Consider the following 12,585-nt stretch of genomic DNA (forward strand, 5'->3'; position numbering starts at 1 on the left):
GCTCAGATCGGTTTGTTCGGAGGGTCGCCGTGAAAAAACAATAACTCGAGCCAAATCCGTTAAAGCAAAAGTAACGAGCCCGTTTCGGAAACGTAATAAGCAGAAAGTGCAGATATTTGTTTAAACATGTGGGGAGTAAAAGTAAATAGTAGTCAGAAGAAAAAAAAAAAAAAACGTACTCAAGTGAAGATTTGTATTTGTACTTCGTTACTTCCCACCTCTGCAAATTATACTGCAAGCAATTTTAAGTACTGCGTAATTTCTTAATATTAGACAATATTTCTTATCTTGCACTGTACTTTATGATGGGTGGGTCGCATCATAAAGTGTTACCAGCAAGTCTTAGCAAAGATTTATCCAAACTCAGTCAAAAAAAGATTTTAACTCAGGAGTTCTTCAGTGTAGCGACTCAGAAAGTCTAAGTCAGATAAAGACTTTACTTCTTACTTATAAAAAGTGTATTTGAACGTAGGCGTGTAATGTGATTATTACACTCACCGCAGTTTTAAAATGAATGAGAAACAACGACTCCTACTGTGGCAAAACTTTACTGAATCATGATCAGGTGTTCCAGAAAAATAAGTTTATATATAAAAATGAGACTTCACAGCCTGCTTTTTTCCAGTCAGTCAGATCTGTAATACTTCCCTACTTCCTCTGTAATTAGAAAACAACTCAAGTCTCCTCAGAGTAGTAACTATACAGCCAAGGTAGTCTTAAAAAATATGTCTACTTCATATCAACAGCAGCTGAAGCAGTTACAGTGAAACATTAAACCTGTATGCTACAACATGTAATATTTGAACAATTACACTGAGCTGTGGCATAAACGCTGCTAAGACGACATCGAAAAAACAGCCGGCTTCCCTTGTTGAAGACATAATGAGAAGTACTACAGAGCCACAACCTGAGTGGGTGGCCAGACTTGTGATTACAGTAACAGTGAGATACTACAACTCTATCATTCAAGAGTCAAAGTAAGATATTTAATAACTCCCACGGTGCAGACGGAGGCCTCACCTTGCTCTCATACAAAATCAGCTTTCAGGATATTTCACAGGTTAAACGATTTCAGCAAAGGTGACATACGGGTGGCATCTCCAGCATCTTCCCATCAGACACGTGGAGCACATTCATGTACATAAGGCAAAGTAACAGCTACGACATGTTGGAGAGTCGAATCCATTCAGATACCCGGACATATCTCCCACCACGCAGTCCAGCGATCACAGGAGCTCAAAGTTTAATGAGTAAACAGGAATGAGAGTGGGGTACAAGTGTGGATTAAAATTTAAATTATAAGATGTGATCGGAATCAAAACAGGAAGTCCTCATGATGGTGGTGGGGCCATTTAAAATCATCAAAAGCTACAACGAGCAGGAACAGGATCATAAAAAAAAAAAAAAATCAGCTGAAAAACTAAAATCATCATCATCACATCATCTAATGTGGGAAAAATAAAAATCATCTTAAGGTCCAGTGTTTGAAGGTAATCCAGTGACGTTTCCAGATCCAGTGGCTACATCATGTAGTGTTAGTGGGTTTAAACACTTTAAGCTTATATCTCGTCCGTCCATCATCCAGTGTGGCTCAGCAGCTTCACACAGAGGGAAGCTCAGAGTAGCAGAGGTCCAGCGGTTTGCACTGCAGGTGCTTAAACCCAGAGCCAGGGCCAGACCGTCCACCAGAGTCTCAAAGCAGGCAGTGATGCTGCTGAGAGCGCTTTGGGTGACTGGATGGACTCGGTAACGGCAGGTTACTAACGTGGTGCACAAACAGGAGACTAAAAACAAGGTTTTCTTAATACTGAGGCTAAAATGTTTGTATACACCATTTTACAAAGACTAAGCTCGACGCCATGAGATCATTAAAAAAAAAAAAAAAAAGTACTTCATATTGCTGATCTGTGTAGCTACGGTTGTGGTCGCGGTGGTTTACAAGCTGCCTCTTTTGCGTTTTCAGACTCAGCCGGCCCGCGTGTAGGTGGGTGAGGGGGTGAAGCGGGAAACCAGGCGGGAAGATGAAGAGCGTGATGGCGGCCGCTCGTTTCTTCATCAGAGCTCAGTGGTCAAGAGACCTCTGGGTTTGGCTCCATCCTCTGAGGCTGGCGGCTGACCCACAGTGCTGTGGACGAAGGAGTGGAAGAGATGGTAAAATTACTGCATCAGAAAAGAAAACAACACGTTTGTGTGCAGGAACCAGTTTTATGAGTCGTAAGTTTGATAAATATAAAAATTACTAAGCTGTGAACACGCCGCAGTCTGACAACCTGCGACAACTTAATAGCTTTAGAGTTTTACCTCTTTCAATCAACAGTAAAATAAAATTTTATGCACTGAATTTACATTGTTGTGTGTCCAAAATGGCAGAGTTAAGGTCACATGGTTAACATTCACGCATCTATAAACCATCCATATCTCACACTTACAACCTCGTAAGAACTCAAACACTGGAAAAATAACGTGAAATTAAAAGCCCAGATTTGATACTCACTGTATGGAAAACAAAATGCAAAGCTTCAGTACATATATTTAAGCTACTGTACACACAAAACAAAAGGAAAACATTTTTTTTTTAAAAGTGGGCACGTCTTTTTTTTTTCTTCTTTTCCAGAATTCCATTTGAATTTTCCAGAATTAAAGTCAGAATTCCGGCTTTTTTCTCAGAATTCTGAAAAAGAAGAAAAGTATCCATAATTCGAAATTTCGAGTTAGCTCTGCCAAATCAGTAATCTACTTGGAGACACAAGGATCTCATCATTTGTGAAGCCACACTGAAAATAATCACCAATTTGTGCATTGATGACTGGCTGTAATACCGGTAGCTTAGCTGTAGCATTTGTAGCTGAGGGCTTCAGCTTCCGGGTAACAAGGAAATGACATCATTCACGTAGTTTACTGATTGGCAGCACTAACTTGAATTTTGAGTTATTAACTCCAAATTTTGAGAAAAGTCAGTCAACATTTCAAGCTTCCTTTCTCAAAATTTTGAGAAAGATATCTCGAAATTTTGAGTTATGGATGCTTTTTTGTGTGTGTGTGGCGGAAACGGGCTTCCATAGTTCGGTGATCACTGTGTTTAAGTTCAAAAATCTGGCACGATATAAGGAAAACATAAAAGAACCAGACACACCGCCACATTACGAGGTTAAAGGTCATATCCTTCAGACTCTTCTAATCCCAACTTTTGAAGAACTGAGACGTGAATGAGAAGTCTGCTTGAACTCAGATGTGGACCTCACAGAAAGTCAGAATAATGGTGCTGCGTTTGATTTGTGATGTTCTGACTTGCTGTCACTGAAACACCTGCTTTTTAGAGCCCAGCATGTGTTAAACAGAGTTCTGCTGTTCTTCAGTATTGTTTTTCATTTCTGATTGTTTAATATTGATCCATTCACAAATAAAATAATAAAAAACTAAGAAAAAGCTGTGTGCATAAAGGACCTGAAAAACAATTGTAATTTGCTTTGCTGCCTTTTCCTCCACAAACAAAATACTCATGTTAAATTCATGATAAACTCTCAGGGATGTTCTCTTCTGAAGCTTCAGTCGCAGTGAAGTGAGGAGGAGCCGTTTCGTGCTCTTCAGCGACGGCTGCGATGTAAAAAACAAACTTTGGGTTTGAAATGCAAAAACTTTTACCTGGTGGAGACGGCGTTACGTGTGTGAGTGAGGTGAGGGAGGGCTGAGGTGAGGGATGCTCCCCCATCTGAAGGGAGAAGAGGGTTGACCTTAGATGGGGGGTCAAGGTCGAGCAGGCCGTTAGTAAAGGCGCCGGGAGGCTGCATGAGAAGGGGATGAGGGAGAAGGACGGAGGTCAGTGTCTACAGCGCCTCTACATTAGCCAAACTGCACGGCGACTATGGAAGTGCAGAGAAGCCTCGTGGTTCAGAACAATGAATCAAAGTTAAAACAGCTTCTAAAACATTTTTAACATCTCACAGCCAACCTGGAAAAAAACAAACAAGAACAGGTTTAGAAAGTGAGGCTGATAAACTCACAGCGGTCGTGGGGATGATCCAGCGCGGTGTGATGAGAGGTTTGGTCGGCTGCACCGGTGGGAGCTACAACAACGTCACAAGAATGTTAGCATCCATGCTAAAGGTCTACTTTAACCTACAGCTGACCTCCATACACAACACAGCTGAACCCCAACGTGTGACATCAGTATTAGATACATGTTTACTATGAGCTTTAAGGCTTCATCCCTCCAAACTAATAAAACATCCATTAAATCCACTGGATCAATCATCCCTATTAAAGTTGAAACACCTTTAAATAAGAATCCAGCATGAGCCATGTTCAAACTGTGATGGGACTGCTGACTGTGTGCACACCTGCTGAGGTACACATGCAGTGGGAGTGTCACTGCAGATTATTCAGTGCAGTAATTCTTACCACAGGAGTTGGATCAGTGAAGTCAATAAGGTTGTCAGAAAGTGGGGCGGCGCTTTGCAGGTCAACCTCCTCTGCTTTAACCTGCAGCGTGACAAAAACACTCTTTATTACAACACGCAGGCAGTAAAGAAACCGTCTACTTCCTGTGTTGGTCACATGCAAACACCGGGCTGTGCAGGCACAGATTAAAGGGTAAATTAACTCTACTCGCACAAAGTGTTTTATTCACACGTTCACTTTATTCTATATAAACATTCAAAATCAGATGAACGCATCTCAGAACAACTCGGTTCAGTATCTTGCTCAAAGATACTTTGGCATGCAGACTGGAGCAGATGAAGTGGATGACCTGCTATTGTTACCAATTGCATCACAATGAAGACTGAACCTACTGGGGTGCCACGCTAGTCGGCTAAGAACTCAGGCCAGGAGTGAGCCGGTGTGTACCTGGACGCCCATCCCCAGACACAAAGAACCACCAAACTGAGTATTGCTGCTGACCGCGTCCATCCCCACATGACCACAGCGTGTCAGTGCCCTCGAAATAGTATTTCATGGGCACAAATAAATATTTCGTGGGCACGTTATACCCATTTCGTGCCCACGAAGTAGTATTTTGTGGCCACAATTTATTTATTTTTTTGGACCATGTCATCAGAGGAGCTCTGTACAAATCCCCCAATCTGATACTGGCAAAGTGTGCCTAAAGAAGTGGCTGGTGAGTGTAAAGCACAACAGTAGTCATCACCTGTGAGCAGTCACATTACCTTTGGTGCCGGGGCTTCACTGGTCGACTCGGAGGACTTTTTGGGTTTTAAATCTTCAGCCAACCTCTCAGCGCTGAAAACAGGAGAAGAAATGGTATCAAACAAACGTGTGATCGCGTAATTTTAACAACTTTTAACACATTTCCTGTGAGTCACCAAACACCCCAAAGAGACTTTCACCACTTTTAAACTCAAATTTTAAGAGCACAGACCCACACAGCACAGCTAACTGTGTGTCTGCTTTTATGTGTCACTGTCTGCAGAGACGGCAGCAGTATCCAGGCAGAACTCAAGTCATGTGATTTAACACACCCGGGCCGACACACACACACACACACACACATGCACGCACGCATTACTCAAACACACCAGCAGATGTCAGCAAAGACTATAAGGACTTTAATCTGCCCCATTAATGTTTCACTGCCTGTTTGGCTGATGCAGGACTTTACATTTATCCCTGTTAACATTATTTTAAACCATTTGATCTAAATGTGCAACTCTCATGCTTTTGTGTTTATCTTACCTTAACAAATTCTTGAAAACAAATCAACTTTTGCTAACTATGAAAAATCAAACTCTTTACCTTAACTTCAATCAACCTACAAAGCCAGGACACTTTGTCATTGGTAATAAAAAATAAAAAAAACAATATTTGAAGGCCTTTAAGACCCGTGAAAGATCTGATGCAACAAAGTACAAACCACAGTAATGTTTTGATTTTCTAAATAAAGGCTCACCTGGCACCTGCAGATGAGACCAGGGAGGGGGCGGGCTTCAGCAGGTCCCAGGTGTCCTGGACGTCAGGGCGGCTGCTAACACAAAGAGACGAGTTACTGCCCATTCGCCCAGAACGCACCTTCAACCTGGCAGAGACACACACGCATAACGCAGGAGGTCAAACTTATCCAACTACATAATCAAAGTAAACAAAATTACTTTTAAACACGTTTGATTATTATGAGTTTCAGTAGAAATCCTTTTAAAACAACATCGTAGAGCCATGCAAACGGGAAACATTTGCTAAAACCGTCAACAACAGAATCTGCCAAATCCAACGTTGTTTATTCTCCAGCGTGAGTCGCTCACTGCTTCGGTTACGAGCCGGGGTCGTGGACTCGTTTGTCATTCTGTGGAGCGCTGCCGAGCTGGGGCTGACGTAACGTTGTGAGCTATGCTAATAATCCTTATAAATATTCACGAGGTTAATCAGCTCGAGCAGCAGCGAGCGCTGTGATTGGCTGGGACGAAGCACTGACAGTTGGCATGACTCAGTAAGATGAAGAAACGAGGGCTGAGTTTCAAGACAATGAGGCGCGGTGACAGTGTGCCCTGTGCTGATAGCACGGTGCGCTCTGAAGAGCAGCTTAATGCAAAGATCCTAAAGGGTTAAATAACAGGCTGAGTGGAAAAGTTATTCTATTTTCTTTTATTCTGGAGCCGAACATAATAAGTTATCATATTCCTGAAAGTGCAGGTGAGTGAAAACATGCGTACCTCGCAGAAGCCTCCTGCAGGTTACAGTTTTTATCTCCAAGCATCACAGCGTGTTCCTCCAAAGCCCCCTGCACACAGCAAACAGGCGTTTATGAGGAGAGGGCATTCACGCACGAATCAACATGTCACTTTAGCTGTTTTTATTTAAATGTGTTTAAAAACAAAAGGCTACAAAATACTGAAGGCTCAACTAAAGACTGCTCAGCTGAGTCAGCTGATGAGGCTTTCACTCTGATGGACAAACAGAATCAGAGTACATCTGAGGGCTCTCTCCTCGCCCTCTTTGTCCACATTTTCACCCCTCGGTCTGTTGCGCACCTTGAGAGCGGCCGCCTCAGCTTGAGCCTTCAGGATGTTACTCTTCAGATCCTCCGGGGTGCGCAGCGGAGTCACGCATGGACTGCTGCCCGCACTGTTCAGCCCGCACTTCTCCGTGAGCTTCACCACATCGTCCTGTTGGAGCAGGGTCAGATGTCACAGAGGCTTCATCACGCTGTGCTGCACATGTGTTTGTTTATGCTGAACTGCCAGTGAACTACACAGAAGTGCTGCTGGTCTCCATCAAAGCAACCACAGTCTGATTTTAGTGGAGATAACACAAACACACTCGCCTGGTTGTTCATGGCCACGTTGACGTTGATGTTATTTCTCGGAGCAGCGAGAAGCGGACTGCTCTCCAACTCCAGCTGCTTCAGACGAGCTGCTGCTTCTGAGGAGTCGCACATAAACACAGACACAGACAAACCAACCGAGTTATCTTTGCTTTATTCATATCGTTAATAAGTAATCGTCTCTTCTCAGGACCCCGATGTTTATTAACAGTCAGCTCTGGGTCTTTTTCCTAACTGTGTTGGTTGAGTGTAACTATTGCTGGCATTAATAGAAAAATAAAAGTGAATCAACAGTCAGTAAGGTTGCACCAGGCGGAAACCGTCAGGGTTAAAAATGAGGCCAGAGAGTCAGAAACTGCAGTTCCTCTATCACAGCTCATTCCCCCGTGAGGTGACATCACAGACTGGCCTGAAACATTTCAAAGTAAACGTGCACTTTTTAGTAAGAATGATGCAAAACTTCATGTCCTTGTTTTTGTTTTCTCTAATCAGGAGTGCTTTCAGGTTTGTATTATCTCATGTGTATTTTTTAAAGAGCGAGTTTCTGTTCACAGTTCATGCAGAATTTGTGACACCGTTGTCACTCGTGTTTCCGTCTCAGTCGTGATCGCCCTGTTGATCTGTGGAACATCTTAATGAACTTACCTGCTTCAGACTGTCTGTGCCGTGGTTTTGGCAAGTGAAACTCTGCTACCTACTTGGTAATAATTAACAGCTGTGTTCCTGTGTATTGCACGTTGTACAGTGGATGGATTCAGCCGCCTACCCAGGCTTACCAGCATGAGCCAATACCTGAGCACCTGTGGCTGGTCTTCCAGTTGGTGCTCTCATTATACAACAGTCTCTTAAAACAGACATGTATTGTTTTACAGCAGTTTTCCTTAAAGCCTGGCTTCTAAGACAAGTTTTTAAATATTGGCCAGTTCGCTGTAGCCTTACCAGCGAGACTCAGCGCATCTTCTGCAGCCACGCTAGCACCGGCATAGGCAGCGGCTTGTCCGGGCTCCTCGATAGCTGTGACAGCAGGGACAACAGGAGCTCTGAGGACATCATCGATGCATGTCTCCATTAGGTCAGCAACCACTGGCAAACTAGAGACATACAAGAAGAGAAAGGATGGCAGATTCAGCCATTTCAACCTGGGTTGTGGATGGAAGGGTTAACAAATGCATTTAAAGAGAAAACAGAACTGAGGCCGTTTTACTGGTTTTTAACCCAAACTGGAAGAAAAGGATTGTGATTCATACAGCTTACCTTGATAACGTATGAACGGACTCTGCAATGATGACAGAACTGATCCACGCTGATATAGCAGAAGGTGTTTAAGAGTAACACACCAACATCCAATAATATGTCAAATTAATATTACTAAAACCAAAAGAAAAGCATAAAGATATACTTGTAACCATAGTCTTTAACCACTAACATCATCACCAACGTCAACTTAAAGGGTCACGTTGCCATCATGTGGAAAAACTATTGTAATTTCTAACAGATACGTTTGAAACCAGAGTCCACGGAGGTCAAAAATGTCTCCTCCTGAGGTAAAAACGCTGCCCACAAAATAACTTTAGTAGGAAATAATGCGGTGTAATATTCTCAGAATTAGAGGTGCTTGAAGCAGAACATTTGACACACGGATTTTAGCAGAAGCTCTTCCAGCAGCTCGTAATTACCTCATATTTCTGTAGCCTGAAGACACAGCAAAACATAACAAATGTTGTATATTACAACATCCTGCCTGGAGAGTACAGGGGTTAAAGAACAACACACAAAAAGATGTGAAGAAAAGTGCGATTCTTTGTAGGTGGGCTCAAAAATCCAATAAATATGTTAAGAGAGCCACCGTGAGGAGGAATCCAGCCATAAGACACGAAGGCAAATCTGACAGATGCATATACCACCGAGGAGACTCACACCGACTGGCACTACGAAACCAGCAACTGGTTACTCCCTGGTCTTATTCAGTCCTCCACAACGGCAGCAGCATTTTTGAATATCTGTTTGCACACGTTTATCCGATACAAGAGCACTGAAAAATCCTACATCGTAATCCAGTAACCCGGTACGACTCACGTATATCGACTTAATTATACAATCACCAGATTTGGATTTGACTGAATATTACAGTGTGATAAATGTGAGAGTATCAAACTGGGCCAATGAGGATCTTTTTGGGTGATGATAAGTTGATTTGTTCCAAACCGAAAACACAAACTTTATCACATTACCGACAATAAAATATTCTTTGCACTATATTCTAAAGCAAGGATGAGAACTTAAATGTACCACTTACTTCCAATGTGCATTTATTAGCTGTTTTAATTGGCTTAAAACAATCGAACATAGAATCACAAAAGTTGTGACCGTGTTAAATAAAATAATTCTAACAAACATCCAAAGTTGGAGCCTTTTCTGATTTCATCATTTCAAAATAAGACTGATCTGAAATACAACTAACTTTATTTAAAACTATCCTGCTTTGATTTTAAATCGAACAGTTTCTGAAGACAAACGCTTTGGTCATGTTGTAAACAATTAACTACGTAATATTACATATTTATCTTCATTTGGTGGAGATGTACAATAAACGGTGTAATTACGATGTAAGATCAGTGCATTTGAATTATTGACATGATTATTCAGCTATTTAACCGTGGCGTGCTCGCAGTTAGACGTTACTGTACCGCAGCACGTTTTAATGCATTATTCTAGCTCGATCTGTTGCTAGAAGTCGAATGAGGCGGCAGCATCAGGTTCATTTCAGAAGCTTTCACAGAAGCTCAACATAAAATATGATTAGGCAACAATAAAACCTTCAAACAGAGAATTTACCCAATCCAGAAATTATTTGGAAATCACCTTAGACACGGTGAACCGTTAGCTTCATTTTTCACCTACAGCCAAAACCCTTTCAGACTAATCTGTCTACAGATGAACGACATCCACCCTCTTATCCAACTCCCTTTTAAACAGAGCAGCAGAAATGCAAGAACAGATTCACTTTTTCATTTATAAAAATGTTTAACTGAATTTAAACAGCAGTAGTGTGTGAAATATTACAAACACAGGAAATTGTTTCTGAGACTGAGGGGGAGAAGGAGCAGAAGAGGACCGGCCTAAATCCCCCAGAACCTCTGTGACCTGCTGTTTCCTCACAGAGTCAAGACTGGAATTGAATTCATAAAACTGAGCCTGATACCATCTCACCCCAGCCTGCCAGTCCCCCCCGAGGTTTGGCATGAAGGTCAGAAGGAGGAAAAAGAGGGGGGAGGAGGACAGAAAGAAGAGGCTAGGAATCAGGAGCAACGGGAAGTTATCTTTTCAAAACTGTCGCTGAACCAAAGGTCAAGGAGCAGAGGCATGAGGTGCAGAGATGGACTGAAGGGAAAGGATGTGAAGGAGAGCCTGGACAAATGTGGGTAGTGTTAGACTTCTGCTGAGGAACGCTTCACTTAATCAGAAATCTGTACATTCGCACAAAGTGTGTCCATCCATGTGGTCAGACGCTTTCTGAGGCGAGTCACTTCACTGCTGAGCCTTTCCCATTCATTAGCGTGCAGACCAGTTCGCGCCGGTACAGCCGGTGAGACGGCGGTCAGCTGGTCGGATCTGTCCAACTCCGTTTGGGGAGCTTTGATGAAACATGAGCAGGGAAGATGGAGGGAAGAGGACACCTGAGGAGAATATGGTGGCGGTGAAAGAGTGACAAAAGGAAGGTGATGAGGTAGTGAAGATACAGGGCGTGGGAGGTAAAGTAACGAGTAAGACTGGGAGGAAAACAATTATTGGAATGAGTGCAGAAGAAGAAGATTGTTAAAAGAAAAGAAAGGGAATAAAGAAGGCAGCAGGAAGCTGATAACATGAACGTAGGAGTGTGTAATAACTGGGACAAGTTGTGTAAATATGTTACCATTTATTCAGTGACAAGAACAGCCGCTCTGATGGGCATAAATCATTCTGAATAAATGAATAAGACACAGGTTTGCGTGACAAGCTCTGCAGTGTCAGGCTCTGCCATCCAGCTTATAGCAACACCGTCTGAAGTGTGGTGTGACATATGCTGTCACATAAACACTTAAGTGAAGTGGACTGGATGTCTCTGGGGCATCGGTGACCTGGCTTTGCACCTCTAGGGGCTGATGTTTGATGGCTCATGTCAAATCCATGTTTATACTGTTTACATATTCCTGAGCAGAAGCTTTTATCCACGACGGGTCTCCTGGGAGTTTGGGTCCAAACTGGGACTGACTTGACGGTACTAGATGATAAGTGGGTGAACTTCCAGTGACCTTTAGGTTTTGCGTGCAGTGTTTAGCAACAGAGATTTGATTTGTATTTTTCATTTTATGTTTTTTAAATTGTTAAAGCGTTTCCAAAGGGACTGAGCTGAGACTAATCCACTAACAGCTTACAGGACTGAACAAGGGTCAGGGAGGGGGGCGACCTTTAAAGGCACAGCATGGCAGTATGGGACACTGATGATGTCACTGTGGGCTCATTAACGCCTTTAAACTAGTATTTCTCACATTTTAGTTTCACTTTGTTTTTTGCTGTTACGCTCGCCTGAAATACTCCAATGTTTCCACTCTCACCATAACATGAAGGCTTTTATAATCTGCTGCCACTGATGATTAGTTTTATTTATTTATATACATTTTACAGAGATGATCATAGCGTATGTATGCATGTTAATTAATCTGGATGACACCATATAAACTGCCCAAGATATCAAAAATGTCAGCATGTATACAGCATTTGGGGATTATTTTTATAACACTCGAATCCTTACAAATAATATATGTGTTTTTATGCTGAACATTGATGTTATGTGTGCGTTTTTGGCCAAGCAGTTTTTAGAAGTTCTGCCTGGTAAATATAATCTAGACTATAATGTCTGCATCACAGCTTAACATTAGGGTTATAGGTATCAACTTATTTCTCTGTTGACTGTTCATGTTATCAGGCGGGTTGGGGGGGGGGGGGGTCCATGCAAAAAACAAAACAAAAACAAAAACAAAAAAAACCATCCCATTGATTTCAAAGCGAGAGAAAGCAGAGCTGAGAGGAGAAAGGAAAGAGCACGGGGGGATTAGTCGAACGCATTAGTGATGTAACAATGTCACTGTCAAAGCATCCTCCTCGTGTCCACTCAGTCGGTTATAAACAGACTCATCTCGGTGTAAGATCTTGTGCTGATGAAACATTTTTAATGATGCAGAAGTCCCTGAAGGCTCGACAGCATCGCCTCAAGAACAGAGCATCGCTGGCCCGTACGTGTCGCTGAAACGATGGCATCAGACGCAAACTTA

The 12,585-nt window shown here is 42.5% G+C and overlaps 1 protein-coding gene across 3 annotated transcripts in view; it reads right to left on the reverse strand.

Moving 5' to 3' along the window:
- Nucleotides 1-529: 529 nt before the first annotated feature.
- epb41l5 (erythrocyte membrane protein band 4.1 like 5) overlaps nt 530-12,585 on the reverse strand; it is a 37,083-nt gene continuing 25,027 nt past the window's right edge. The window contains exons 17-26 of one of the 3 annotated variants that reach the window (XM_031749484.2): nt 8,213-8,364; nt 7,274-7,371; nt 6,981-7,115; nt 6,663-6,730; nt 5,906-5,980; nt 5,166-5,238; nt 4,399-4,479; nt 4,002-4,064; nt 3,643-3,782; nt 530-2,125 (exon numbers count right to left, since the gene is read on the reverse strand). In XM_031749484.2, the coding sequence (XP_031605344.1) occupies nt 2,056-2,125; nt 3,643-3,782; nt 4,002-4,064; nt 4,399-4,479; nt 5,166-5,238; nt 5,906-5,980; nt 6,663-6,730; nt 6,981-7,115; nt 7,274-7,371; nt 8,213-8,364 (955 nt within the window). In that variant the 3' untranslated portion in view covers nt 530-2,055. Of the gene's footprint in view, nt 2,126-3,642; nt 3,783-4,001; nt 4,065-4,398; nt 4,480-5,165; nt 5,239-5,905; nt 6,032-6,662; nt 6,731-6,980; nt 7,116-7,273; nt 7,372-8,212; nt 8,365-12,585 lie in introns of all 3 variants that reach the window. The other 2 variants (XM_031749483.2, XM_031749485.2) reach the window with 2 other exon arrangements.

The sequence above is a fragment of the Oreochromis aureus genome, linkage group 16 (genome assembly GCF_013358895.1).
Source record: "Oreochromis aureus strain Israel breed Guangdong linkage group 16, ZZ_aureus, whole genome shotgun sequence".
Lineage (NCBI taxonomy): Eukaryota > Metazoa > Chordata > Actinopteri > Cichliformes > Cichlidae > Oreochromis > Oreochromis aureus.